General features: G+C 47.3%; 1 protein-coding gene across 3 annotated transcripts; it reads left to right on the forward strand.

The window, feature by feature from the left end:
• The first annotated feature begins 286 nt into the window (after positions 1 to 286).
• Positions 287 to 4,767, forward strand: LOC120041791 (zinc finger protein 607-like). Of its 3 annotated transcripts, none has more exons than XM_038986655.1 (4): positions 287 to 473; positions 1,551 to 1,631; positions 1,733 to 1,797; positions 1,907 to 4,767. In XM_038986655.1, exon 4 carries the CDS (start codon positions 3,412 to 3,414, stop codon positions 4,708 to 4,710), a length of 1,299 nt encoding a protein of 432 aa, XP_038842583.1. In that variant the 5' UTR covers positions 287 to 473; positions 1,551 to 1,631; positions 1,733 to 1,797; positions 1,907 to 3,411; the 3' UTR covers positions 4,711 to 4,767. The 3 variants fall into 3 exon arrangements, with proteins under 3 accessions (XP_038842583.1, XP_038842584.1, XP_038842585.1); XM_038986656.1 differs by lacking the exon at positions 287 to 473 and adding an exon at positions 1,460 to 1,479; XM_038986657.1 differs by lacking the exon at positions 287 to 473 and adding an exon at positions 1,460 to 1,479 and having other exon boundaries at positions 1,551 to 1,797.
• The last annotated feature ends 21,914 nt before the right edge of the window (positions 4,768 to 26,681 follow it).

Consider the following 26,681-nt stretch of genomic DNA (forward strand, 5'->3'; position numbering starts at 1 on the left):
TGGTCAGTATGTAGTGGTCAGTATGTAGTGGTGTGTAGTGGTCAGTATGTAGTGGTCAGTATGTAGTGGTGTGTAGTGGTCAGTATGTAGTGGTGTGTATTGGTCAGTATGTAGTGGTCAGTATGTAGTGGTCAGTATGTAGTGGTTAGTATGTAGTGGTGTGTAGTGGTTAGTATGTAGTGGTGTGTAGTGGTCAGTATGTAGTGGTTAGTATGTAGTGGTGTGTAGTGGTCAGTATGTAGTGGTGTGTATTGGTTAGTATGTAGTGGTGTGTATTGGTCAGTATGTAGTGGTGTGTAGTGGTGTGTATTGGTCAGTATGTAGTGGTTAGTATGTAGTGGTGTGTATTGGTCAGTATGTAGTGGTGTGTATCGGTCAGTAGTCTTGTTGTTGAGACTCATCGTGTGTTTTTACAGGAACGCCACCATAGATACCTGAGCCTCAGCCCCTGGGACAAGGTTACCCTCAGCCTGGTGAGTCATACACACAGATATATATGTAACAAGGTTACTCTCAGCCTGGTGAGTCATACACACAGATAGATATGTAACAAGGTTACTCTCAGCCTGGTGAGTCACACACACAGATAGATATGTAACAAGGTTACTCTCAGCCTGGTGAGTCATACACACAGATAGATATGTAACAAGGTTACTCTCAGCCTGGTGAGTCACACACACAGATAGATATGTAACAAGGTTACCCTCAGCCTGGTGAGTCATACACACAGATAGATATGTAACAAGGTTACCCTCAGCCTGGTGAGTCATACACACAGATAGATATGTAACAAGGTTACCCTCAGCCTGGTGAGTCATACACACAGATAGATATGTAACAAGGTTACCCTCAGCCTGGTGAGTCATACACACAGATAGATATGTAACAAGGTTACTCTCAGCCTGGTGAGTCACACACACAGATAGATATGTAACAAGGTTACCCTCAGCCTGGTGAGTCATACACACAGCTAGATATGTAACAAGGTTACCGTCAGCCTGGTGAGTCACACACACAGATAGATATGTAACAAGGTTACTCTCAGCCTGGTGAGTCATACACACAGCTAGATATGTAACAAGGTTACCGTCAGCCTGGTGAGTCACACACACAGATAGATATGTAACAAGGTTACTCTCAGCCTGGTGAGTCATACACACAGCTAGATATGTAACAAGGTTACCGTCAGCCTGGTGAGTCACACACACAGCTAGATATGTGTAACAAGGTTACCCTCAGCCTGGTGAGTCACACACACAGATAGATATGTAACAAGGTTACTCTCAGCCTGGTGAGTCATACACACAGATATGTAACAAGGTTACCCTCAGCCTGGTGAGTCATACACACAGATAGATATGTAACAAGGTTACCGTCAGCCTGGTGAGTCACACACACAGATAGATATGTAACAAGTTTACCCTCAGCCTGGTGAGTCACACACACAGATAGATATGTAACAAGGTTACCCTCAGCCTGGTGAGTCACACACACAGCTAGATATGTGTAATGTGTGAACAAACGGGTTGTAATTCACCCATGTGTTTTAGGGTCGTAGCATTCTCTCCAACAAGATGACCAGAACCATTACATTCTTCTACACCCTCTTCCTGCATTGCCTGGTCTTCCTGGTATGTAGCCTTTTGACCTTTCACCTCCCACCACCCCGGTGCCCATTGGCTATTCAGAGATGTTTGCTGATGTCATAATGTGTGTTTGTGTGTGTACTCAGGTGCTTTATGAGACTGCCTGGAGTGAGAGCATCGGTCGAGACTGCTCTGCCTTCTGTGCTAAGAAGTGAGATTCATTCTGTCTTCCTTCCCGCTAGCAGAACAGCGGTGTGTTTGGGATATTAGTTAGGATTGCCTCTAATCTTTCAATCTCCTCCCCTCTGTCTGTTTCTCAGGTACTCGGATCACCTGCATCGTTTTCATGAGAACGGGGACAACCTGTGACGCTTTCAAGACAACTGGTGGGGGGGGGGGACTAGGTCAGTTCATGACGTCAGTGATCTTCAGGTCAGAAATTCGGAGTTCTAGAAAGATGCCAGAATTCCCGACTAGGAATTCTGAGTTGGGTGGACCGTTCAACACTATTTTCCAAGTCTGAGTTTTTTCCCCGAGTTGGTTTGACAGGAAGAACAGCTTTATTTTTTGCAGTAGCTGCTTTTAACCACTAGGGGGTAGGCTTGCTCTCTTCTTCGTGGGGGGGGGGGGGGATCTAAGTGGATGTGGTTTACGTGCAAACCCGTAATATTACATTTTCAAATCTTTGCATTAACCGTGAACTTAAACAAGACCAATGTGATTTTGGCCAGTCGAGCTGTCAATGGGATGCTGGTCAGAAAAGTCGCCTTAGGTCTTTATTCTGTTCTAGCCTGTAATCTCCTATTACTGATATGAACTGTAATCTCCTATACTGATATGAACTGTAATCTCCTATACTGATATGAACTGTAATCTCCTATACTGATATGAACTGTAATCTCCTATACTGATATGAACTGTAATCTCCTATGCTGATATTAACTGTAATCTCCTGTGCTGATATTAACTGTAATCTCCTATGCTGATATTAACTGTAATCTCCTATACTGATATTAACTGTAATCTCTTATGCTGATATTAACTGTAGTCTCCTATGCTGATATTAACTGTAGTCTCCTGTACTGATATTAACTGTAATCTCCTATGCTGATATTAACTGTAATCTCCTATGCTGATATTAACTGTAATCTCCTATACTGATATGAACTGTAATCTCCTATACTGATATGAACTGTAATCTCCTATACTGATATGAACTGTAATGTCCTATACTGATATGAACTGTAATGTCCTATGCTGATATTAACTGTAATCTCTTATGCTGATATTAACTGTAGTCTCCTGTACTGATATTAACTGTAGTCTCCTGTACTGATATTAATTTTGATGAATGAAGTATTGATTGACGAGGGGTTTGTTATCATTCGGTACGGCTGTGTTAGGGTGTTGGGAATACTGTGAAGTATTGATTGACGAGGGGTTTGTTATCATTCGGTACGGCTGTGTTAGGGTGTTGGGAATACTGTGAAAGCGCATGTATATTTGTTAAGGGATTAAATATTACGAGACAATTTAAGAGATGTTGATTAAAGATTAAGTTATTTTTCCTTGGCTTTTAGATTTCCCTCATTGAGAGTACATCCGTTGAGGAAAATGTCGAAGAATTATCACAGCACCTGTAATTGCTAGAAATATCTGAATTTCATTGAATTGCCAATATGATTTAGCTTGTATCTTATGTTGAAGTGTATCTGTTTCGTGACATGTTGTTTTCTTAGTTGGGGTGGCCGGACAGGGACGTTGTTTCCAGTCAGATGAATAGGGGTGATGTGGTTGTGTTGAGGGGTCTTTGGTTCCTAGCTTGATGGATTTGGACAGAGGACAACAGACAGGTCATGATTTCTGTTACAGTAGTTCACATGAATGGTTACTGAATCTCATGTGGTTGATTATGTTGAACGATTCCTTTATCCTGACCTCCTCTCACTACTTGCTGTTAGGACCATATACTAACTACAGCCGCCCGCCATATCACTGTCACATCTATTCTCCCTCCATGTCACTGTCACATCTATTCTCCCTCCATATCACTGTCACATCTATTCTCCCTCCATATCACTGTCACATCTATTCTCCCTCCATGTCACTGTCACATCTATTCTCCCTCCATATCACTGTCACATCTATTCTCCCTCCATATCACTGTCACATCTATTCTCTCTCCATGTCACTGTCACATCTATTCTCCCTCCATGTCATTGTCTCATCTGTTCTCCCTCCATGTCACTGTCTCATCTGTTCTCCCTCCATATCACTGTCACATCTATTCTCCCTCCATGTCACTGTCACATCTATTCTCCCTCCATGTCACTGTCACATCTATTCTCCCTCCATGTCACTGTCTCATCTATTCTCCCTCCATATCACTGTCACATCTATTCTCCCTCCATGTCACTGTCACATCTATTCTCCCTCCATGTCACTGTCTCATCTGTTCTCCCTCCATATCACTGTCTCATCTGTTCTCTCTCCATGTCATTGTCACATCTATTCTCCCTCCATATCACTGTCACATCTATTCTCCCTCCATGTCACTGTCACATCTATTCTCCCTCCATGTCACATCTATGCTCCCTCCATGTCACTCACATCTATTCTCTCTCCATGTCACTGTCACATCTATTCTCCCTCCATGTCACTGTCACATCTATTCTCTCTCCATGTCACTGTCACATCTATTCTCCCTCCATGTCACTGTCTCATCTGTTCTCCCTCCATATCACTGTCACATCTATTCTCCCTCCATATCACTGTCACATCTATTCTCCCTCCATGTCACATCTATTCTCCCTCCATGTCACTGTCTCATCTATTCTCCCTCCATATCACTGTCTCATCTGTTCTCTCTCCATGTCATTGTCACATCTATTCTCCCTCCATATCACTGTCACATCTATTCTCCCTCCATATCACTGTCACATCTATTCTCCCTCCATGTCACTGTCACATCTATTCTCCCTCCATGTCACATCTATTCTCCCTCCATATCACTGTCACATCTGTTCTCCCTCCATGTCACTGTCACATCTATTCTCTCTCCATGTCACTGTCACATCTAATCTCCCTCCATGTCACTGTCACATCTATCTATCCTTCTAAATAAACTCTAGGCATTTACCTATGTGTTTGTGTCACCTGGTGATTGGTCACAATGAGTGATGTCACAATAGAAATAGAATCCATTTCTATAGATTATATCATAGAGATCATATTCATTACTATTCTAATTCCTAATTCTATGGCTGTTACATTGTGAATCATAATGATGTCACAATGATCATTGTCAAAATGATGTGGTGTCAGATTCATAAAGACGTCACACTGAGTGATGTCATCACGTGGTGTCAAAAGGTCTGATGCCCCATTTTGTTTCAGAAGGTCATATTGAAGTCAAAATGCTTGACGTTAACAGGGAATGTCAATGTTGTCACAGTATGGGACTTAAAATTGGTTTTATCATAGTGTTTTATTGCATGATAAAGGTCACAATTTGCATCACACAGGTACTAATGGTGCGTCCAAGACAATTGGGAACGAGGTGAAATCATGACGTCAGTGAGCTTCAGGTCAGAAGATCTGAGCTCTAGAAAGATGCCAGAGTAAGCAGATCGTTCAAAGAGATTTTTTTTTTTTACCCAGTCGGTGCTCGTTTTTTCAGAGTTCCAAGTTGTCTTGAACGCACCGAAGTCAGAAGTCGAAGATGTCGGAGTTCCCAGTTGATTTAAACGCAGCAAAAGCCCACAAGGTAAGGACGGTTACTGGATAGGCGCAACCACACCTTTCAGCGCGTTAGGGTATTCGGACTAATGCAGAGCATTTCGAGCGGATCACTTTTGTGAAGTCTGAAACGTGTGTCGCATTAATGGGGATAAAAAGGTGCAGGCTTTCGACTGCATGAACGTTACAAAAATCAAAAGGTCATGAAGTTTTGACTACATGGTTTCTGCAGTTGCTCTTCACCGACTTCATCCTGCGGGCATCGCCTGTGTTGTGGGAGGGTCTATTGTCAACCAATCATTATGGTGTTTTTTTGTTGTTCGACCAATGCGAACGTGACCAAAGACGACTGAAACAGGAACTTTCTGGGATTCATGTAGCCTAAACAACGGATATATACAAAATGAATGTGACGTTTGATGCTCTCTCACTGATTGATTGTACAATGTATATTATTATTATTAAATTATTTCAGTTTGTGAGCGTGTGTTCTGGAAGGGTTGGGATATGTTTATTTTAACATTCTAAAGAAAAACTTTTATAAAACAATGGCAACGCTGCCATGTTGATCTGAGCCTTGCCGTTTCGTCTGTCGCAGATGCACCTCCCCCCAATTCACTCTTCGACTTTGGTCTACAGTCGGTTGCTTGAGCCCTACGAGTCAAACGCACCCATCAGTTGATGTATTGGAATGAGAGGTCCCTGTCTACAGTCGGTTGCTTGAGCCCTACCAATCAAACGCACCCATCAGTTGATGTGTTGGAACGAGAGGTCCCTGTCTACAGTTTGTGGGGGTTTGCAGGAGATCTCAGTTCTGTCTGAGGGAGACTCAATTAGGCTGCATTATTCATGTGAGGAGTCCCCTTGGAGGGTTGTGATGAGGAGTTTTCATGGAGGTTGACGTCCCTAAACCTCATACTGGCTCATTAAACTGTAACAAGGCGGTCTGACCACACGCAACATCCCCACTAGCTGAAATCCAGACACTTACACTTTGATATCCGTCAACATGCCGTCAGCAGAGGGCGATAGAGGAATGCGTTCTCTGAATTATTTATTGGCCTCATGCTGGCTCTCCTCTCATCCTTACCTTAGGGCGTGTCTGTGTTTCTGTCTGTCTTATTTCTCTCTCTGTCTTTATTTCATTATCTGTCTTATTTCTCTCTCTGTCTTTATTTCATTATCTGTCTTATTTCTCTCTCCCTTTCTGTCTCTTTCATTCTCTGTCTGTCTGTCATTGTGTTTTGTTTGTCCAGTGTTGCTAAAGGGATCTTTCTGTCCATAGAGATCCTCAGGCAGAAATACTGTAATGAATAGTGGTGCTCTTATGTCTCCAGGCAGGAAGAAAGCTGTTCCCTGTGTCTTTCTACCTCACGGTTGACAAGACATACGAACTGCTGCTTCTGCTAATTAGGGTGTAATTTAATTCAACCTGCGCTGCTGAAAAATACATAACAAATGACCTGTTAACGTGAAATCACAAAACTGCAAATAATGTGTTGAGAACAGAGGAGGGATGTCCAGTATTTCTATGAAATATAACCTATAATTCATTAATTCATTAATTAGAATTTAAGTTCAATCGTTGAACTTTCCCCCCCAAAAATGGTAGGGGATAGTGGGGTAAGTTGAGCCACCCCTTGTTTCTAGGAAACCATAAACAAAACGTATCATGTGACCAAATATTTAGGAAGAGGTCATCATTTCACGGAGTCATGGGGAAAAAAAGTGGTTAGCAAGTTAGATCCAAAAAAACAGATTTTCACCAAGTCAAATAAATGTATTGTGTTTTATAGGTATCTAAACCAACGTAGATCATTTTAAGACTGTTTTATACGTCGTTTGGGATCTCCATAAGCTACGATATGAGGTCATTAACCTAGCAAAGTGCATCCTCGGCTCAGGAGGATGACATTCTCAGAGGAAATAGCAAGCATTTTTTTAAACGGTCTGTTTGTGATACAAGTTTGAAGTGGGATTTTGAAGTGTTATTTTCTCCAATTGATGGTTTGGCCACATCCGAATGTAAGAAGAGTCAACAACATTATTCGGGTTTGAGTTAACAGAACGTGATTTTCACTGTTACTTTAAACCCCTGTTTTAAAGACTACTCCGCAGGGTTAAAGGTCAACTCCGTTACAATTCCAGTCGATTCAGGAAGTACACTTGAAAGTCCAATTTCAATTCTCTACCCGTGATTTTCAATTAGGAAAAAAAAATTGGATTTGGAATTTGGTTTACGTTCTGAAGTGACTGGAATTGAAATGGAATTGACCCCAAACCTGCTCCTCAGGCCAGAAGGCCTATATGAAGCATTCCCTCTTCATTCACGTCTTAGTAGCTGTGGAAATCTCATTCACTGGTTCAACACCATTCAAGATGTTTTATTTTGTGATGCTAAGTACCTCAGCTCAGAAAATGACGAATCAAGATTTTTTTTTCTCCGTGATCATTAGTACTAAGAGTGTGTGTGTGTGTGTGTGTGGGGTGTGTGTGTGTGTGGGGTGTGTGTGGGGGGGGGGGTAATGAATCTTTCGCCAGCATCTTTCGCCACTCCTCCTCATTCCCTTCATCTCCTAGGGAACTCCTCTCCCCCACAACAAGCCCTGCCTCTCTCTATTTCTCTTTCCCAGCATGCAGTCGCTTCGCCCCCTGGTTCCCCCGGTCGTTGCCATGGAAACAGACCTCCGTCAGGTTGCTCCTGCCGAACGCTCCCGATGCGTTCTGATTCGCTCTGACAGCATCTGGCTGAGTAGCCCACACATGTAACCCCTGTTCAGCCAATCAGATGTCTAGAGCCCCCGCCCCGCTCTGTGGCCTGTCTCCCCCCCCCCCTTTCACCCGGCCCCCTTACCGTCCTTGGTGAGACGGTTACAGGAGGTAACTGTGGGGATTGGAGCTGGGTCTCAGAGTGGAAGCTGCTGCACTAACCTACTGATCACTGGGATCCATGGCCTCATGGCAAAAACAACATTCATATTACTTACAGTCAGACTCTTAGTCTCCTGAAGTGTTTATTGAAGAGTACCTGGCGTCAGACACAATTCAAATGGATACATTAACTGTCAGGCACTTTGTGTCCAATTTATTTCTCTACAAAGCACAGTGAAATGTCTTTGATTGATACTGATGGTTTAATTATTGTGGGAATGAATGGGAACACTTGCTGTTGATCAAGTGATGTTGATGTCTCTTTTGATGAGGTTGGATGTTGCACATTCATCCTTCTCTCCTGGTCTGTCTGTGAGTGTGTTGTCTCTCCTGGTCTGTCTGTGAGTGTGTTGTCTCTCCTGGTCTGTCTGTGAGTGTGTTGTCTCTCCTGGTCTCTCCTGGTCTGTCTGTGAGTGTGTTGTCTCTCCTGGTCTCTCTGTGAGTGTATTGTCTCTCCTGGTCTGTCTGTGAGTGTGTTGTCTCTCCTGGTCTGTCCTGGTCTGTTTGAGTGTGTTGTCTCTCCTGGTCTCTCTGTGAGTGTGTTGTCTCTCCTGGTCTCTCTGTGAGTGTGTTGTCTCTCCTGGTCTGTCTGGTTCACTGTGTGTTGTCTGTCTGGTTCACTGTGTGTTGTCTCTCCTGGTCTGTCTGGTTCACTGAGTGTTGTCTCTCCTGGTCTGTCTGGTTCGCTGTGTGTTGTCTGACTGGTTCACTGTGTGTTGTCTGTCTGGTTCACTGTGTGTTGTCTGTCTGGTTCACTGTGTGTTGTCTGACTGGTTCACTGTGTGTTGTCTGTCTGGTTCACTGTGTGTTGTCTGTCTGGTTCACTGTGTGTTGTCTCTCCTGGTCTGTCTGGTTCACTGTGTGTTGTCTGTCTGGTTTACTGTGTGTTGTCTCTCCTGGTCTGTCTGGTTCACTATGTGTTTTCTGTCTGGTTCACTGTGTGTTGTCTCTCCTGGTCTGTCTGGTTCACTGTGTGTTGTCTGTCTGGTTTACTGTGTGTTGTCTCTCCTGGTCTGTCTGGTTCACTGTGTGTTGTCTGTCTGGTTCACTGTGTGTTGTCTGTCTGGTTCACTGTGTGTTGTCTGTCCTGGTCTGTCTGGTTCACTGTGTGTTGTCTGTCCTGGTCTGTCTGGTTCACTGTGTGTTGTCTGTCTGGTTCACTGTGTGTTGTCTCTCCTGGTCTGTCTGGTTCACTGTGTGTTGTCTGTCCTGGTCTGTCTGGTTCACTGTGTGTTGTCTCTCCTGGTCTGTCTGGTTCACTGTATGTTGTCTCCTCCTGTCCCGGCCCCAGACATACTGATATCATCAAATGAATCACTAGCTCTGTGAGAGATCAGGTGCAATTTGACTCAAAATACACACACACACACACACACACACACACACACACACACACACACACACACACACACACACACACACACACACACACACACATATATTAGCTGCTTCAATAAATATGTAGTTGATGACCCCAGTGAGACAAATGGGCGCTGAGGGATTGTGGGAGCCTGAGTAAGCTCTGTTCATTGGGCTTTTTCTGTTCTCAGTCACTAGGGAGAACAGAGGTCTCTCCGCCACAACTCTCTCTCATCTCTCCCATCTCTACAGCTCAGGGGGAAGGGATATCTCGCAGTCGCCAGGCACTCTTGTGACAGACAGGCCGTTTTGGAGACGTGCTTTAAAGAGCCTCACACCCCCCCCCCCCCCCACCCCCCATCAATAAGATGTGCTCCTCTGGAATTCTGTCTTGGATTTAAGGAATGTCATTGGCTGGGCAGAGAGAGGGAGGGGGGGGGGGGGGGGGTTGAGAAGACCCACACATTGATCCTCAAACACCCCCAAGAGTGTTCAATCTCCCCTTCAACCACTTCAGCCACTTTCCAGAGGAAGAAGTCAATCAAAAGGCAGGGTGGGTGTGGCCTACGCTCTGTGGTAGGGAGAATGAGAGGGTACACCCCCCTCCCTGTACTTCAGATTCCTGTATAGCCAGGGAGGTGAACAACCCTCTCCCGCTGTCAGATCGGAGATGATCCTGTCTGGGTTCTTGTGTGACCGATATGGTAAAACTTCAACACCGACAAGTATAAATCACTATTATGGTGCAGTTATAAAGATTTGTAATATTTGTCTTCATAAAGCAGGTATAAACATACTGATAACATACTACCAGTCAGAAGTTTGGACACGTTACTCATCTCATATGTAAATACTGTATCTTATACCGTCTACTGCATCTTGCCTATGCCGCTCGGACATCGCTCATCCATATATTTCTATGTACATATTCTAATTCCATCCCTTTAGATGTGTGTGTATTAGGTAGTTGTTGTGGAATTGTTAGATTACTTGTTAGATATTACTGCACTGTCGGGAACTAGAAGCACAAGCATTTCACTACACTCGCATTAACATCTGCTAACCCATGTGTATGTGACCAATAATATTTGATTTGATTTGACCTACTCATTCAAGGGTTTTTCTTTATTTTTACTATTTTCTACATTGTAGAATAATAGTGAAGACATCAAAACTATGAAATAACACATATGGAATCATGTAGTAACCAAAAAAGTGTAAAACAAATCCTTTGCCTTGATGACAGCTTTGCACACTCTTGGCATTCTCTCAACCAGCTTCACCTGGAATGCATTTCCAACCGTCTTGAAGGAGTTCCCACATATGCTTGTTGGCTGCTTTTCCTTCACTCTGCGGTCTAACTCATCCCAAACCATCTCAATTGGGTTGAGGTTGGGTGATTGTGGAGGCCAGGTCATCTGATGCAGCACTCCATCACTCTCCTTCTTAGTCAAAATGCCCTTACACAGCCTGGAGGTGTTTTGGCTCATTGTCCTGTTGAAAAACAAATAGTCCCACTAAGCCCAAACCAGATGGGATGCTGTGGCAGCCATGCTGGTTAAGTGTGCCTTGAATTCTAAATAAATCACAGACAGTGTCACCAGCAGTGTCACCCCCACACAATCACACCTCCTCCTCTATGCTTCACGTTGGGAACCACACATGCGGAGATCATCCATTCACCTACTCTGCGTCTCACAAAGACACGGCGGTTAGAACCAAAATTCTCAAATTTGGACTCATCAGAACAAAGGACAGATTTCCCCCGATCTAATGTCCATTTGCTCGTGTTTCTTGGCCCAAGCAAGTCTCGTCTTATTATTGATGTCCTTTAGTAGTGGTATCTTTGCAGCAATTCGACCACAAAGGCCTGATTCATGCAGTCTCCTCTGAAGATGAGATATGTCCAAACTTTGACGTGGTACTGGTACTTTAGATGGAGCTTGATTCCCTGTAAGATACAGTCTCATTGTCAGTGTACTGATCCAGTTAGCGGAAGGGTTAGGACAGGTTTTCCATGAGTAGATGTGTCCAAACTTTTGACTGGTACTGTACACGTTAAGCATCATCTTAAAGTGGTCCTATATAAATGACAGCTGTTTTCTTTCACTCACTCACTCACTCACTCACTCACTCACTCACTCACTCACTCACTCACTCACTCACTCACTCACTCACTCACTCACTCACTCACTCACTCACTCACACGTACACTCCCTATAGCCTTGTTTTAGAACACCTCCAGGAGGAAGATAGCCTTGTTTTAGAACACCTCCAGGAGGAAGATAGCCTTGTTTTAGAACATCTCCAGGGGGAAGATAGCCTTGTTTTAGGACATCTCCGGGGGGAAGATAGCCTTGTTTTAGGACATCTCCGGGGGGAAGATAGCCTTGTTTTAGGACATCTCCGGGGGGAAGATAGCCTTGTTTTAGAACATCTCCAGGGGGAAGATAGCCTTGTTTTAGGACATCTCCGGGGGGAAGATAGCCTTGTTTTAGAACACCTCCAGGAGGAAGATAGCCTTGTTTTAGAACATCTCCAGGGGGAAGATAGCCTTGTTTTAGGACATCTCCGGGGGGAAGATAGCCTTGTTTTAGGACATCTCCGGGGGGAAGATAGCCTTGTTTTAGGACATCTCCGGGGGGAAGATAGCCTTGTTTTAGGACATCTCCGGGGGGAAGATAGCCTTGTTTTCTTGCAGATAACAGAAAGCTTTGTTCCTGTCTATTGGGGCATTGAGGGAAACACCTTGTTCCTGTCTAATGGGGCATTGAGGGAAACACACCTTGTTCCTGTCTAATGGAGGGAAACACACCTTGTTCCTGTCTAATGGGGCATTGAGGGAAACACACCTTGTTCCTGTCTAATGGGGCATTGAGGGAAACACACCTTGTTCCTGTCTAATGGGGCATTGAGGGAAACACACCCAGGTAGAGTATGGAGCATCAATGGCTCGACAATAGAATTAGGAAATAGAATTCTAGAATGTACATGAACCTTCTTATGAGGAGATAAAGGTCGGCCATTTTGGTCAGAGAGTTAGTCAACCATGGCCAGCCAGTGCTGTGATAAGATATTGTGTAAAATAATGCATTTGAGGAATTATTCTCCACTGTATGTTGGTTAGCTAGCTAGCCATTTTTGGGGAGGGTTAATGATTCCATACATGTTTTAAATTAACTGCCAATATGCCAACATTCCATTCAACCAACACATTCAATCCACAGCCATCCAGACACGAGATCAGTTGATGATCGCTGTTAGTCTAGTTGGAAAGGCAATATGTACCGATATTGTATCTTATAAAAAAAAAACACCGATTTTTTTCAGCAGTCCTCTACTGGACGGACGCAGCGTGGAAAGCACCGTGTGTGTGCGTGCGTGCGTGCGTGCGTGCGTGCGTGCGTGCGTGCGTGCGTGCGTGCGTGCGTGCGTGCGTGCGTGTGTGTGTGTGTGCGTGTGTGTGCATGTGTCCAGCTGGTCTGAGCCCCTCCCTCAGGAAGCCCCTTGTGAATGATTTTCAGGAGACAGTCTGAAAGAACAATACTGTGAGAAATCGTGTGGGGGAGGCTGGGTCACTCTGCACTCAATGAGTTACTGTGTCTGTCTGTCTGCACTCAATGAGTTACTGTGTCTGTCTGTCTGTCTGTCTGTCTGTCTGCACTCAATGAGTTACTGTGTCTGTCTGTCTGTCTGTCTGTCTGTCTGTCTGTCTGTCTGTCTGCACTCAATGAGTTACTGTGTCTGTCTGTCTGTCTGTCTGTCTGTCTGTCTGTCTGTCTGTCTGTCTGTCTTTCTGCACTCAATGAGTTACTGTGTCTGTTTGTCTGCACTCAATGAGTTACTCTGTCTGTCTGTCTGTCTGTCTGTCTGTCTGTCTGTCTGTCTGTCTGTCTGTCTGTCTGTCTGTCTGTCTGTCTGTCTGTCTGTCTGTCTGTCTGTCTGTCTGTCTGTCTGTCTGTCTGCACTCAATGACGTTTCTATGTCCGTGTGTCTGTCTGCCACCAAATGAATGTATGTATGTTGCTGTGTCTAAATGGCTGGAGTTGGTTGCATGTTTGTGTAGCATGACATGCCAGTGCCAGGCTTATAGGCTCTGATATAATGGAGTGGTAAGACAAATGGCTAGTGATTGAGACTAACTGTGTGTGTGTGTGTGTGTGTGTGTGTGTGTGTGTGTGTGTGTGTGTGTGTGTGTGTGTGTGTGTGTGTGTGTGGCACAATAGGTCACCTGGCTCTCTCTCCCACTCACCACTCCAGGAAACCCAACAGCACTGAACGTCCCGTATTATAAAGTGTGAAGCAACATTAGCGCTGCTTAGACCCGAGCTTTAGGGAGTGTGCGGGTGAGAGAGTGACAGGGAGAGCAGGCACCCCAAAAATCTGAGGGGGCATAAAATACGTGAGGATGGCTAGAGGGTGGTCCGGAGGGTGGTCCGGAGGGTGGTCCGGAGGGTGGTCCGGAGGGGGGGCCGGAGGGTGGTCCGGAGGGTGGTCCGGAGGGGGGGCCGGAGGGTGGTCCGGAGGGGGGGCCGGAGGGTGGTCCGGAGGGGGGGCTAGCCCCACTGACTATAAATTGGAGAATTTAGCATTTTTCAAACACCCGAAGCAGCTTTTTCCTGCAATCGAGAGCCATAATCATTATGCTTAATTATTTTTTTAAATATATACAGTACCAGTCAAAAGTTTGGACACACCTACTCATTTCAGGGTTTTTATTTATTTATTTATTTACTATTTTCTACATTGTAGAATAATAGTGAAGACATCACAACTATGAAATAACACATATGGAATCATGTAGTAACCAAAAAAGTGTTAAACAAATCAAAATATATTTTATATTTGAGATTCTTCAAAGTAGCCACCCTTTGCCTTGATGACAGCTTGGCACACTCTTGGCATTCTCTTAACCAACTTCATGGGGGTAGTCACCTGGAATGCATTTCAATTAATAGGTGTTCCATCTTAAAAGTTAATTTGTGGAATTTCTTTCTTTCTTAATTCGTTTGAGCCAATCAGTTGTGTTGTGACAAGGTAGGGGTAGTATACAGAAGATAGCCCTATTTAGTAAAAGACCAAGTCCATATTATGGCAAGAACAACTCAAATAAGCAAAGAGCAATGACAGTCCATCATTACTTTAAGACATGAAGGTCAGTCAATCTGGAAAATGTAAAGAACTGAACGTTTCTTCAAGTGCAGTAGCAAAAACCATCAAGCACTATGATGAATCTGGCTCACATGAGGACCGCCACAGGAAAGGAAGACCCATAGTTATCTCTGCTGCAGAGGATAAGGTCATTAGAGTTGCCAGCCTCAGAAATTGCACCCGCCCTCACAGAGTGTCTGTTACTTGAACATCTCAATATCAACTGTTCAGAGGAGACTGCGTAAATCAGGCTTTCATGGATGAATTGCTGCAAAGAAACCACCACTAAAGAACACCAATAATAAGAAGAGACTTGCTTGGGCCAAGAAACACGAGCAATGGACATTAGACCGGTGGAAATCTGTCCTTTAGTCTGATAAATCCAAATTTAAGATTTTTGGTTCCAACCGCCATGTCTTTGTGAGATGCAGAGTAGGTGAACGGATGATCTCCGCATGTGTGGTTCCCATCGATCTCAGTGCAAGAGCCATCACTACAGTCCCTGGTTCGAATCCAGGCTGTATCCGGACATGATTGGGAGTCCCATAGGGCGGCACACAATTGGCCAAGCGTCATCCAGGTTTGGCCGGGGTAGGCCATCATTGTAAATAATAATTTGTTCTTAACTGACTTGCCTAGTTAAATAAAGGTTACAAATCGTGAAGCATGGAGGAGAGGGTGTGATGGTGGAGGGGTGCTTTGCTCATGACACTGTGATTTATTTAGAGTTCAAGGCACACTAAAACAGCATGGCTACCACAGCATTCTGCAGCGATACGCCATCCCATCTGATTTGCGCTTAGTGGGACTATCATTAGTTTTTCAACAGGACAATGACACATCACACCTCCAGGCTGTGTAAGAGATTTTTGACCAAGAAGGAGAGTGATGGAGTGATGCATCAGATGACCTGGCCTCCATAATCACCCGACCTCAACCCAATTGAGATGGTTTGGGATGAGTTGGACCACAGAGTGAAGGAAAAGCAGCCAACAAGTGCTCAGCATATGTGGGAACTCCTTCAAGACTGTTGAAAAAGCATTCCAGGTGAAGCTGGTTAAGAGAATTACAAGAGTGTGCAAAGCTGTTAACAAGACAAAGGGTGGCTACTTTGAAGAATCTAAAATCTAAAATATATTTTGATTTGTTGAACACTTTTTTGGTTACTACATGATTCCATATGTGTTATTTCATAGTTTTGATGTCTTCACTATTATTCTACAATATAGAAAATAATAAAAGTAAAGAAAAAACCCTTGAATAAGTGCATCTAAACTTTTAACTGGTACTGTATATATTATTTTTTTAATAGAACAAATCTGAGGAGGCACGACGCCTCTGAGTGAGAGGGAGAAAAAGAGGGAGACTGGTGGGATTACACACAATGGACTTCCCTCTGGCTCACAAAAAAACACTAAACGTTTATACCTATGGCAAAGTGAACTGGTTTTGGCAAGCGGGAACCGTGGGCGGCTCCTTTAAGCGCAGACAGTCCCGGAATGAGAGACCGTGGATCCTACAGTGCAGTGTGCTTCGAATGGATATGGAGAAAATGTAACGGCGCGGCCGCTAGCCTCCTATATCTGTCTAACCGCTCATCGAGAATACAGATATGAAGACAATTAATACATATTATTGGACTTGATTGGAGAACAACAACAACAACAGCAATAACAACAAACAACAGAGCAAGGATTGGCTCCCAGACATCAGCGTAGCGCCATGCAGTGAGTCGGACATCGAGGTGAGCGCTGCTGCGTTCATGTTTTCCATTTTGTGACTTCCGACCTGTTTGGATGTTGCTGGAAGCGATTTAGGGCACATTCTAGCCTACCCGTTTCCTTTATAATCGCCAACCTGTAACCTAGGCTACGTTCCACATATAATATTATTTCCTAGGCTATGAAAATGTTTGCGTCGTGCTTTTAGTGAGTACGGTAGCAATAAGATAGGCAGCTAGGCTCAGCCCTCACTGTGTTCGGTTCAGGTGCTGAAGGATAGCCGTATGTCCAATCGACTCGCCAACGCGTCTGGTGCTGAAACGCATCCATGTAAAACACATTATTGCAACACACGGGTAGCCTAGGCGATAACAGACTCCATTGATGACGTTCTTAGGACACCTCAGTAATTGATGCGCTTCCTCAGAGAAGCCTCAAGACATTAGCTGCTCGGGATTGAGGGTCGCGGTAAAGGATTTTTCCCCTAATCCATTTTTGTGGATCGAGGGGTAGGTCTGTCGAGGGGTAAAGGTCTCTAGGGTCACTGACCATAACAGATACCATTATAACGTTCTGTCTCCGGCAGTCATTGACAAACCCCAGGGTCTGTTTGTGTCCTGGCCCTGCGAATAGAGTCTCTGTTAAAACGGTCATTCATTGACGCGGAATTCGGGATCCGTTCTTTCACGCGTCCGAGTCGGCGCCCAGCCATTCAGCAGCCGGTTATTTCTCATTCATGAGTACCACCACCGTGCGCACATGCTACCACAGCATATCGATTATTCCCATTAATTAATAGGCCTAGGCTAGTCATATATTTTTACAGTTCTTTGTAATTGGTAATGGTTTATATAGGCATACTGTTATAAAAAAAAGTCTGTTTTATTCGATAGACTATGTTAAACAGACAGTGAAGATCAAACAACTATCATAACTATCATGCCACTTCATACATGTCAGTGTAGTGCAACAAGGTATGCTAACCTAGACCTATGCCAAGTTTTACAAGTGTTCGTTTTGTTACCAGTCTGTAAAAATGCTCCAGTAGCCTGTTAGTTCACATCATTTATTCTCTGATTATAGCCTGTGTATGCACCGTTCAACTTTATAGTTTCAAGACGAAAAAGAAAAAAACGTCCACATCTTGCATTTCAGTTTTTTTTTGTCATCTGTGAAATTAATTTAGTGGGTGAGAGGGACAGGAAGCAGAAACGGAGTCGCGGAATGCGCGTCTCCCACGCTCTATCCTTTATCACGGTTGGCCATGTGGAGGCACGCTGCATGAAGGCTCTCATCCTCAGCTCGCTCAATATTTACATTAGCTCTGTTTGTCTCCGTGCCCTTTCTCACCCCCAGAGGACATGCTAATTAGTGGTTTAACATGCACAGTCGCGTGTGGGTTGTTATAAGCGGGTCGTTGTTGCGTGTTTTACATCACTGGAGGCGCCTGTAGTCTTGTAGGCACATTCAGAATCAGAAGAAAACAAATGATTCCTGACAAAAGTATTTTTTTTATAATACTGCACTCCTCAAAGGCATCATTTCCATGTTTTTGTGTATTTACTCAGAGTACATTATGCTTGTAGCATGACTCAGTGTTTGGTCACAGAGTAAGTTACGCCTGCCCTGACTACTGTCATCATGTCAACCCAATCTGGCTCTATCAGGAGTTAAAAGAGAGGCTGTATCAGAGATGGGTGTAGATCTGTTGCTAGGCTACATCCCACTTCTACCAGGAAAGAGCATTCCTCTCTCAGACAGTTGGTTGAGAGTCAGGAAGCGGCCGGCAGGGTTATCAGAGGTCAGGTCAAAGGTCATAGTGTGTGGTCTGTGATGATGAGGCCAGAGCAAGTGAAGGTTGTATAACTCTGGCCTGTGACCCCTGACCCCTTTCTTACCTCTGGAGGTCTTATCTACTGGCTGGCTCTATGGGCTGTCATCCTTTCTGCTGCTCTCTCTCTGTCATCCTGTCTGCTGCTCTCTCTCTCTGTCATCCTTTCTGCTGCTCTCTCTCTGTCATCCTTTCTGCTGCTCTCTCTCTCTGTCATCCTGTCTGCTGCTCTCTCTCTCTGTCATCCTTTCTGCTGCTCTCTCTCTCTGTCATCCTGTCTGCTGCTCCCTCTCTCTGTCATCCTGTCTGCTGCTCTCTCTCTCTGTCATCCTGTCTGCTGCTCTCTCTCTGTCATCCTTTCTGCTGCTCCCCCTCTCCCTCTGTCATCCTGTCTGCTGCTCTCTCTCTCTGTCATCCTTTCTGCTGCTCTCTCTCTCTGTCATCCTGTCTGGTGCTCCCTCTCTCTCTCTGTCATCCTGTCTGGTGCTCCCTCTCTCACTCTGCCATCCTGTCTGCTGCTCCCTCTCTCTCTGTCATCCTGTCTGCTGCTCCCTCTCTCTCTGTCATCCTATCTGCTGCTCCCTCTCTCTCTCTGTCATCTTTTCCGATGCTCCCTCTCTCTCTGTCATCCTGTCTGTTGCTCCCTCTCTCTCTGTCATCCTGTCTGCTGCTCCCTCTCTCTCTGTCATCATGTCTGCTGCTCCCTCTCTGTCATCCTGTCTGCTCCTCCCTCTCTCTCTGTCATCCTTTCTGCTGCTCCCTCTCTGTCTGTCATCATTTCTGCTGCTCCCTCTCTCTCTGTCATCCTTTCTGCTCCTCTCTCTCTCTCTGTCATCCTTTCTGCTCCTCCCTCTCTCTCTGTCATCCTGCCTGCTTCTCCTCCCTCTCTCTCTGTCATCCTGTCTGCTGCTCCCTCTCTCTCTGTCATCCTGTCTGCTGCTCCCTCTCTCTCTGTCATCCTGTCTGCTGCTCCCTCTCCCACTCTGCCATCCTGTATCCTGCTCCCTCTCTCTCTGTCATCCTGTCTGCTGCTCCCTCTCTCTCTCTGTCATCATGTCTGCTGCTCCCTCTCTGTCATCCTGTCTGCTGCTCCCTCCCTCTCTGTCATCCTGTCTGCTGCTACCTCTCTCTCTCTGCCATCCTGTCTGCTCCTCCCTCTCTCTCTGTCATCCTTTCTGCTGCTCCCTCTCTCTCTGTCATCATTTCTGCCTCTCCCTCTCTCTCTGCCATCCTGTCTGCTCCTCCCTCTCTCTCTGTCATCCTTTCTGATGCCCCCTCTCTCTCTGTCATCCTTTCTGATGCCCCCTCTCTCTCTGTCATCCTTTCTGATGCCCCCTCTCTCTCTGTCATCCTGTCTGCTGCTCCCTCTCTCTCTGTCATCCTGTCTGCTGCTCCCTCTCTCTCTGTCATCTTTTCCGATGCTCCCTCTCTCTCTGTCATCCTGTCTGCTGCTCCCTCTCTCTCTGTCATCCTGTCTAATGCTCCCTCTCTCTCTGTCATCATGTCTGCTGCTCCCTCTCTCTCTGTCATCCTGTCTGCTGCTCCCTCTCTCTCTCTGTCATCTTTTCCGATGCTCCCTCTCTCTCTGTCATCCTGTCTGCTGCTCCCTCTCTCTCTGTCATCCTGTCTGCTGCTCCCTCTCTCTCTGTCATCATGTCTGCTGCTCCCTCTCTGTCATCCTGTCTGCTGCTCCCTCCCTCTCTGTCATCCTGTCTGCTGCTACCTCTCTCTCTCTGCCATCCTGTCTTCTCCTCCCTCTCTCTCTGTCATCCTTTCTGCTGCTCCCTCTCTCTCTGTCATAATTTCTGCTGCTCCCTCTCTCTCTGCCATCCTGTCTGCTCCTCCCTCTCTCTCTGTCATCCTTTCTGATGCCCCCTCTCTCTCTGTCATCCTTTCTGATGCCCCCTCTCTCTCTGTCATCCTGTCTGCTGCTCCCTCTCTCTCTGTCATCCTGTCTGCTGCTCCCTCTCTCTCTCTGTCATCTTTTCCGATGCTCCCTCTCTCTCTGTCATCCTGTCTGCTGCTCCCTCTCTCTCTGTCATCCTGTCTGCTGCTCCCTCTCTCTATGTCATCATGTCTGCTGCTCCCTCTCTGTCATTCTGTCTGCTGCTCCCTCCCTCTCTGTCATCCTGTCTGCTGCTACCTCTCTCTCTCTGCCGTCCTGTCTGCTCCTCCCTCTCTCTCTGTCATCCTTTCTGCTGCTCCCTCTCTCGCTGTCATCATTTCTGCTGCTCCCTCTCTCTCTGTCATCCTTTCTGCTCCTCTCTCTCTCTCTGTCATCCTTTCTGCTCCTCCCTCTCTCTCTGTCATCCTGCCTGCTTCTCCTCTCTCTCTCTCTGTCATCCTGTCTGCTGCTCCTCCCTCTCTCTCTGTCATCCTGTCTGCTGCTCCCTCTCTCTCTGACATGCTCCTCCCTCTCTCTCTCTGTCATCCTGTCTGCTGCTCCCTCTCTCTCTGTCATCCTGTCTGCTGCTCCCTCTCCCTCTCTGTCATCCTTTCTGCTGCTCCCCCTCTCCCTCTGTCATCCTGTCTGCTGCTCCCTCTCTCTCTGTCATCCTTTCTGATACCCCCTCTCTCTCCGTCATCATGTCTGCTGCTCCCTCTCTCTCTGTCATCCTGTCTGATGCCCCCTCTCTCTCTGTCATCCTGTGTGCTGCTCCCTCTCTATCTGTCATCCTTTCTGATGCCCCCTCTCTCTCTGTCATCCTTTCTGATGCCCCCTCTCTCTCTGTCATCCTTTCTGATGCCCCCTCTCTCTCTGTCATCCTGACTGCTGCTCCCTCTCTCTCTCTGTCATCCTGACTGCTGCTCCCTCTCTCTCTCTCTCTCATCCTGACTGCTCCTCCTTCTCTCTGTCATCCTGTCTGCTGCTCCCTCTCTCTCTGTCATCCTGTCTGCTGCTCCCTCTCTCTCTCTGTCATCCTGTCTGCTGCTCCCTCTCTCTCTCTGTCATCCTGTCTGCTGCTGCCTCTCTCTCTGTCATCCTGTCTGCTGCTCCCTCTCTCGGTCATCCTGTCTGCTGCTCCATCTCTCTCTGTCATCCTGTCTGCTGCTCCCTCTCTCTCTGTCATCCTGTCTGCTGCTCCCTCTCTCTCTGTCATCCTGTCTGCTGCTCCCTCTCTCTCTGTCATCCTGTCTGCTGCTCCGTCTGTCTCTCTGTCATCCTGTCTGCTGCTCCCTCTCTCTCAGTCATCCTGTCTGCTGCTCCCTCTCTCTGTCATCCTGTCAGCTGCTCCGTCTCTCTCTCTGTCATCATGTCTGCTGCTCCCTCTCTCTCTGTCATCCTGTCTGCTGCTCCCTCTCTCTGTCATCCTGTCTGCTGCTCCCTCTCTCTCTGTCATCCTGTCTGCTGCTCCTTCTCTCTGTCATCCTGTCTGCTGCTCCCTCTCTCTCTGTCATCCTGTCTGCTGCTCCCTCTCTATCTGTCATCCTGTCTGCTGCTCCCTCTCTCTCAGTCATCCTGTCTGCTGCTCCCTCTCTCTCAGTCATCCTGTCTGCTGTTCCCTCTCTCTCTGTCATCCTGTCTGCTGCTCCGTCTCTCTCTCTGTCATCATGTCTGCTGCTCCCTCTCTCTCTGTCATCCTGACTGCTGCTCCATCTCTCTCTCTGTCATCCTGTCTGCTGCTCCATCTCTCTCTCTGTCATCCTGTCTGCTGCTCCGTCGCTCTCTCTGTCATCCTGTCTGCTGCTCCGTCTGTCTCTCTGTCATCCTGTCTGCTGCTCCGTCTGTCTCTCTGTCATCCTGTCTGCTGCTCCCTCTCTCTGTCATCCTGTCTGCTGCTCCCTCTCTCTCTGTCATCCTGTCTGCTGCTCCCTCTCTCTCTGTCATCCTGTCTGCTGCTCCCTCTCTCTCTCAGTCATCCTGTCTGCTGCTCCCTCTCTCTCAGTCATCCTGTCTGCTGTTCCCTCTCTCTCTGTCATCCTGTCTGCTGCTCCGTCTCTCTCTCTGTCATCATGTCTGCTGCTCCCTCTCTCTCTGTCATCCTGACTGCTGCTCCATCTCTCTCTCTGTCATCCTGTCTGCTGCTCCCTCTCTCTGTCATCCTGTCTGCTGCTCCGTCGCTCTCTCTGTTATCCTGTCTGCTGCTCCCTCTCTCTCTCTGTCATCCTGTCTGCTGCTCCGTCTGTCTCTCTGTCATCCTGTCTGCTGCTCCCTCTCTCTGTCATCCTGTCTGCTGCTCCCTCTCTCTCTCTGTCATCCTGTCTGCTGCTCCGTCTCTCTCTCTGTCATCCTGTCTGCTGCTCCCTCTCTCTCTGTCATCCTGTCTGCTGCTCCCTCTCTCTGTCATCCTTTCTTCTGCTATGCATTTAGGCTGCCATTGGTTTCTCTGGCCTCTGGCTTCCTTTGGTGAGTCAGCCAGTCATTCAGTCAGTCAGTCAGTCCCAGTAGTCAGACGAGCCAACCCTCCACTCTCTGACGATCTGCTCTTGTAGATCCCGAAGGAACAAACCTTGTTGATTTTAGACACAGGGTAAGTGTACCCACTAGATCCCGAAGGAACAAACCTTGTTGATTTTAGACACAGGGTAAGTGTACCCACTAGATCCCGAAGGAACAAACCTTGTTGATTTTAGACACAGGGTAAGTGTACCCACTAGATCCCGAAGGAACAAACCTTGTTGATTTTAGACACAGGGTAAGTGTACCCACTAGATCCCGAAGGAACAAACCTTGTTGATTTTAGACACAGGGTAAGTGTACCCACTAGATCCCGAAGGAACAAACCTTGTTGATTTTAGACACAGGGTAAGTGTACCCACTAGATCCCGAAGGAACAAACCTTGTTGATTTTAGACACAGGGTAAGTGTACCCACTAGATCCCGAAGGAACAAACCTTGTTGATTTTAGACACAGGGTAAGTGTACCCACTAGATCCCGAAGGAACAAACCTTGTTGATTTTAGACACAGGGTAAGTGTACCCACTAGATCCCGAAGGAACAAACCTTGTTGATTTTAGACACAGGGTAAGTGTACCCACTAGATCCCGAAGGAACAAACCTTGTTGATTTTAGACACAGGGTAAGTGTACCCACTAGATCCCGAAGGAACAAACCTTGTTGATTTTAGACACAGGGTAAGTGTACCCACTAAGTCCACTTAGTCCACTTCCCATCTGTGGATTCAAATAAAAAGGAAACTAGAAAAGTGTTCATCTGTTTAATGTTTCAACCAATTCATCTGGCTGTTATATCCATTACAGTTTTCTATTCTAAGCCAATCAGATGTTTTATTATTAAGTTATTGACAGTTATACAGTTATGTGTTCACTTCCCACAAGTGCCCAATTTCAAAGCTGTACAAAAACTCTTGGTATTGAGGCGACCATCAGATAAATACATTTTCAGATATTTTTTTGTACCTTCTCAGATAAAGAATGATCACATATGTAAAATTAAGAGATGAATGTAATGATATACAGTACCAGTCAAACATTTTGACACCTACTAATTCAAGGGTTTTTCTTATTTGAAAAAAAACAACTATTTTCTACATTGTAGAATAATAGTGAAGACATCGAAACTATGAAATAACACATATGGAATCATGTAGTAACCAAAAAAGTGTTAAAGAAATCAAAATATATTTTATATTTTATATTCTTTAAAGTAGTCACCCTTTGCTTTGACGACAGCTTTGCAGAAGCTGCAAAGCTGCTTCACCTGGAATGCTTTTCCAACAGTCTGTAACGTCCTGACCAGAGTTCTTATGTGTTTTGCTTGTTTAGTGTTGGTCAGGATGTGAGCTGGGTGGGAATTCTATGTTGTGTGTCTAGTTCGTCTGTTTCTATGTTCAGCCTGATATGGTTCTCAATCAGAGACAGCTGTCAATCGTTGTCCCTGATTGAGAATCATATATAGGTGGCTTGTTTTGTGTTGGGGATTGTGGGTGGTTGTTTTCTGTCTCTGTGTTTGTGTTCTGCACCAGCTAGGACTGTGACGGTATGTTCTTTTGTTATTTTGTATAGTGTATTGTTTTGTTTTGATTAAATTCATTATGGAAAATTACCACGCTGCGTATTGGTCCTCTGATCCTTCTCGCCTCTCCTCGTCTGAGGAGGAGGATGACTTAGACTGCCGTTACAGAACCACCCACCAAACAAGGATCAAGCAGCGTGGCAACGGGCAGCAGCGACAGCAGCAGCGGTACCAGGAGGAATGGTCATGGGAGCAAATATTTAACGGAGAAGGACCCTGGGCTAAGGTTGGAGAATATCGCCGCTCTCGGGAAGAGATGGAGGCAGCTAAAGCCCAGGAGCGGTGGTATGAGGAGGCAGCACGGAAGCGGGGCTGGAAGCCCGTGAAGAAACCCCAAAAATGTCTTGGGGGGGGGGCTAAAGGGTAGTGTGGCGAGGGCAGGTAGGAAACCTGCGCCCACTTCCCATGCTTACCGTGGAGAGCAGGAGTACGGGCAGACACCGTGTTATGCGTAAGAGCGCACGGTGTCTCCTGTACGGGTGCATAGCCCGGTGCGGGTTATTCCACCTCCCCGCACTGGGCGGGCTAGAGTGAGCATTGAGCCAAGTGCCATGAAGCCGGCTCTACATATCTGGCCTCCAGTACGTCTCCTCGGGCCGGTGTACATGGCACCAGCCTTACGCATGGTGTCCCCGGTTCGCCAACACAGCCCAGTGCGGGTTATTCCACCTCCCCGCACTGGACGGGCTACGGGGAGCATGCAACCAGGTAAGGTTGGGCAGGCTCAGTGCTCAAGGGAGCCAGTACGCCTGCACGGTCCGGTATATCCGGCGCTACCTTCCCGCCCCAGCCCAGTACCACCAGTGCCAACACCACGCACCAGGCTTCCAGTGCGTCTCCAGAGCCCTGTTCCTCCTCCACGCACTCTCCCTGTGGTGCGTGTCTCCAGCCCGGTACCACCAGTTCCGGCACCACGCACCAAGCCTCCTGTGCGTCTCCAGAGCCCTGTACGCACTGTTCCTTCTCCCCGCATTCGCCCTGAGGTGCGTGCCCTCAGTCCGGTACCACCAGTTCCGGCACCACGCACCAGGCCAATAGTGCGCATCGAGAGTCCAGTGTGCCCTGTTCCTGCTCCCTGCACTAGCCTTGAGGTGCGTGTCTCCAGTCCGGTACCACCAGTTCCGACACCACGCACCAGGCCTACTGTGCGCCTCAGCAGGTCAGAGTCGGCCGCCTGCCCAGCGCCGTCTGAACTGCCTGCACTGCTCGTCTGCTCAACGCCGCCTGCACTGCTCGTCTGCCCAGCGCCGTCTGAGCTGCCTGCACTGCTCGTCTGCCCAGCGCCGTCTGAGCCATCCGTCTGCCCAGCGCCGTCTGAGCCATCCGTCTGCCCAGCGCCGTCTGAGCCATCCGTCTGCCCAGCGCCGTCTGAGCCATCCGTCTGCCCAGCGCCGTCTGAGCCATCCGTCTGCCCAGCGCCGTCTGAGCCATCTGTCTGCCCAGCGCCGTCTGAGCCATCTGTCTGCCCAGCGCCGTCTGAGCCATCTGTCTGCCCAGCGCCATCTGAGCCATCCGTCTGCCACGAGCCATTAGAGCCGCCCGTCTGTCCCGAGCCATTAGAGCCGTCCGTCAGTCAGGAGCCGCTAGAGCCGTCCGTCAGTCAGGAGCTGCCAGAGCCGCCAGCCAGTCAGGAGCTGCCAGAGCCGCCAGCCAGTCAGGAGCTGCCAGAGCCGCCAGCCAGTCAGGAGCTGCCAGAGCCGCCAGCCAGTCAGGAGCTGCCAGAGCCGCCAGCCAGTCAGGAGCTGCCAGAGCCGCCAGCCAGTCAGGAGCTGCCAGAGCCGCCAGCCAGTCATGAGCTGCCCTCCAGTCATGAGCTGCCCTCCAGTCATGAGCTGCCCTTCAGTCATGAGCTGCCCTTCAGTCATGAGCTGCCCTCCAGTCATGAGCTGCCCTCCAGTCATGAGCTGCCCTTCAGTCATGAGCTGCCCTTCAGTCATGAGCTGCCCTTCAGTCATGAGCTGCCCTCCAGTCATGAGCTGCCCTCCAGTCATGAGCTGCCCTCCAGTCATGAGCTGCCCTACAGTCATGAGCTGCCCTACAGTCATGAGCTGCCCTACAGTCATGAGCTGCCCTACAGTCATGAGCTGCCCTCCAGTCATGAGCTGCCCTCCAGTCATGAGCTGCCCTCCAGTCATGAGCTGCCCTCCAGTCATGAGCTGCCACTCAGTCATGAGCTGCCACTCAGTCATGAGCTGCCACTCAGTCATGAGCTGCCACTCAGTCCGGAGCTGCCACTCAGTCCGGAGCTGCCATTCAGTCCGGAGCTGCCATTCAGTCCGGAGCTGCCATTCGTCCTGAGTTGCCCCTCTGTCCTGAGCTACCTCTCTGTCCTGAGCTACCTCTCTGTCCTGAGCTACCTCCTAAATCATGTGGGGGCCTTGGGGAG

The sequence above is a fragment of the Salvelinus namaycush genome, unplaced genomic scaffold, assembly GCF_016432855.1.
Source record: "Salvelinus namaycush isolate Seneca unplaced genomic scaffold, SaNama_1.0 Scaffold541, whole genome shotgun sequence".
Taxonomy (NCBI): domain Eukaryota; kingdom Metazoa; phylum Chordata; class Actinopteri; order Salmoniformes; family Salmonidae; genus Salvelinus; species Salvelinus namaycush.

Coding starts and splice junctions, on each gene's coding strand:
- LOC120041791 (XM_038986655.1), top strand. CDS start 3,412: ATGGATTTGGACAGAGGACAACAGACAGGTCATGATTTCTGTTACAGT.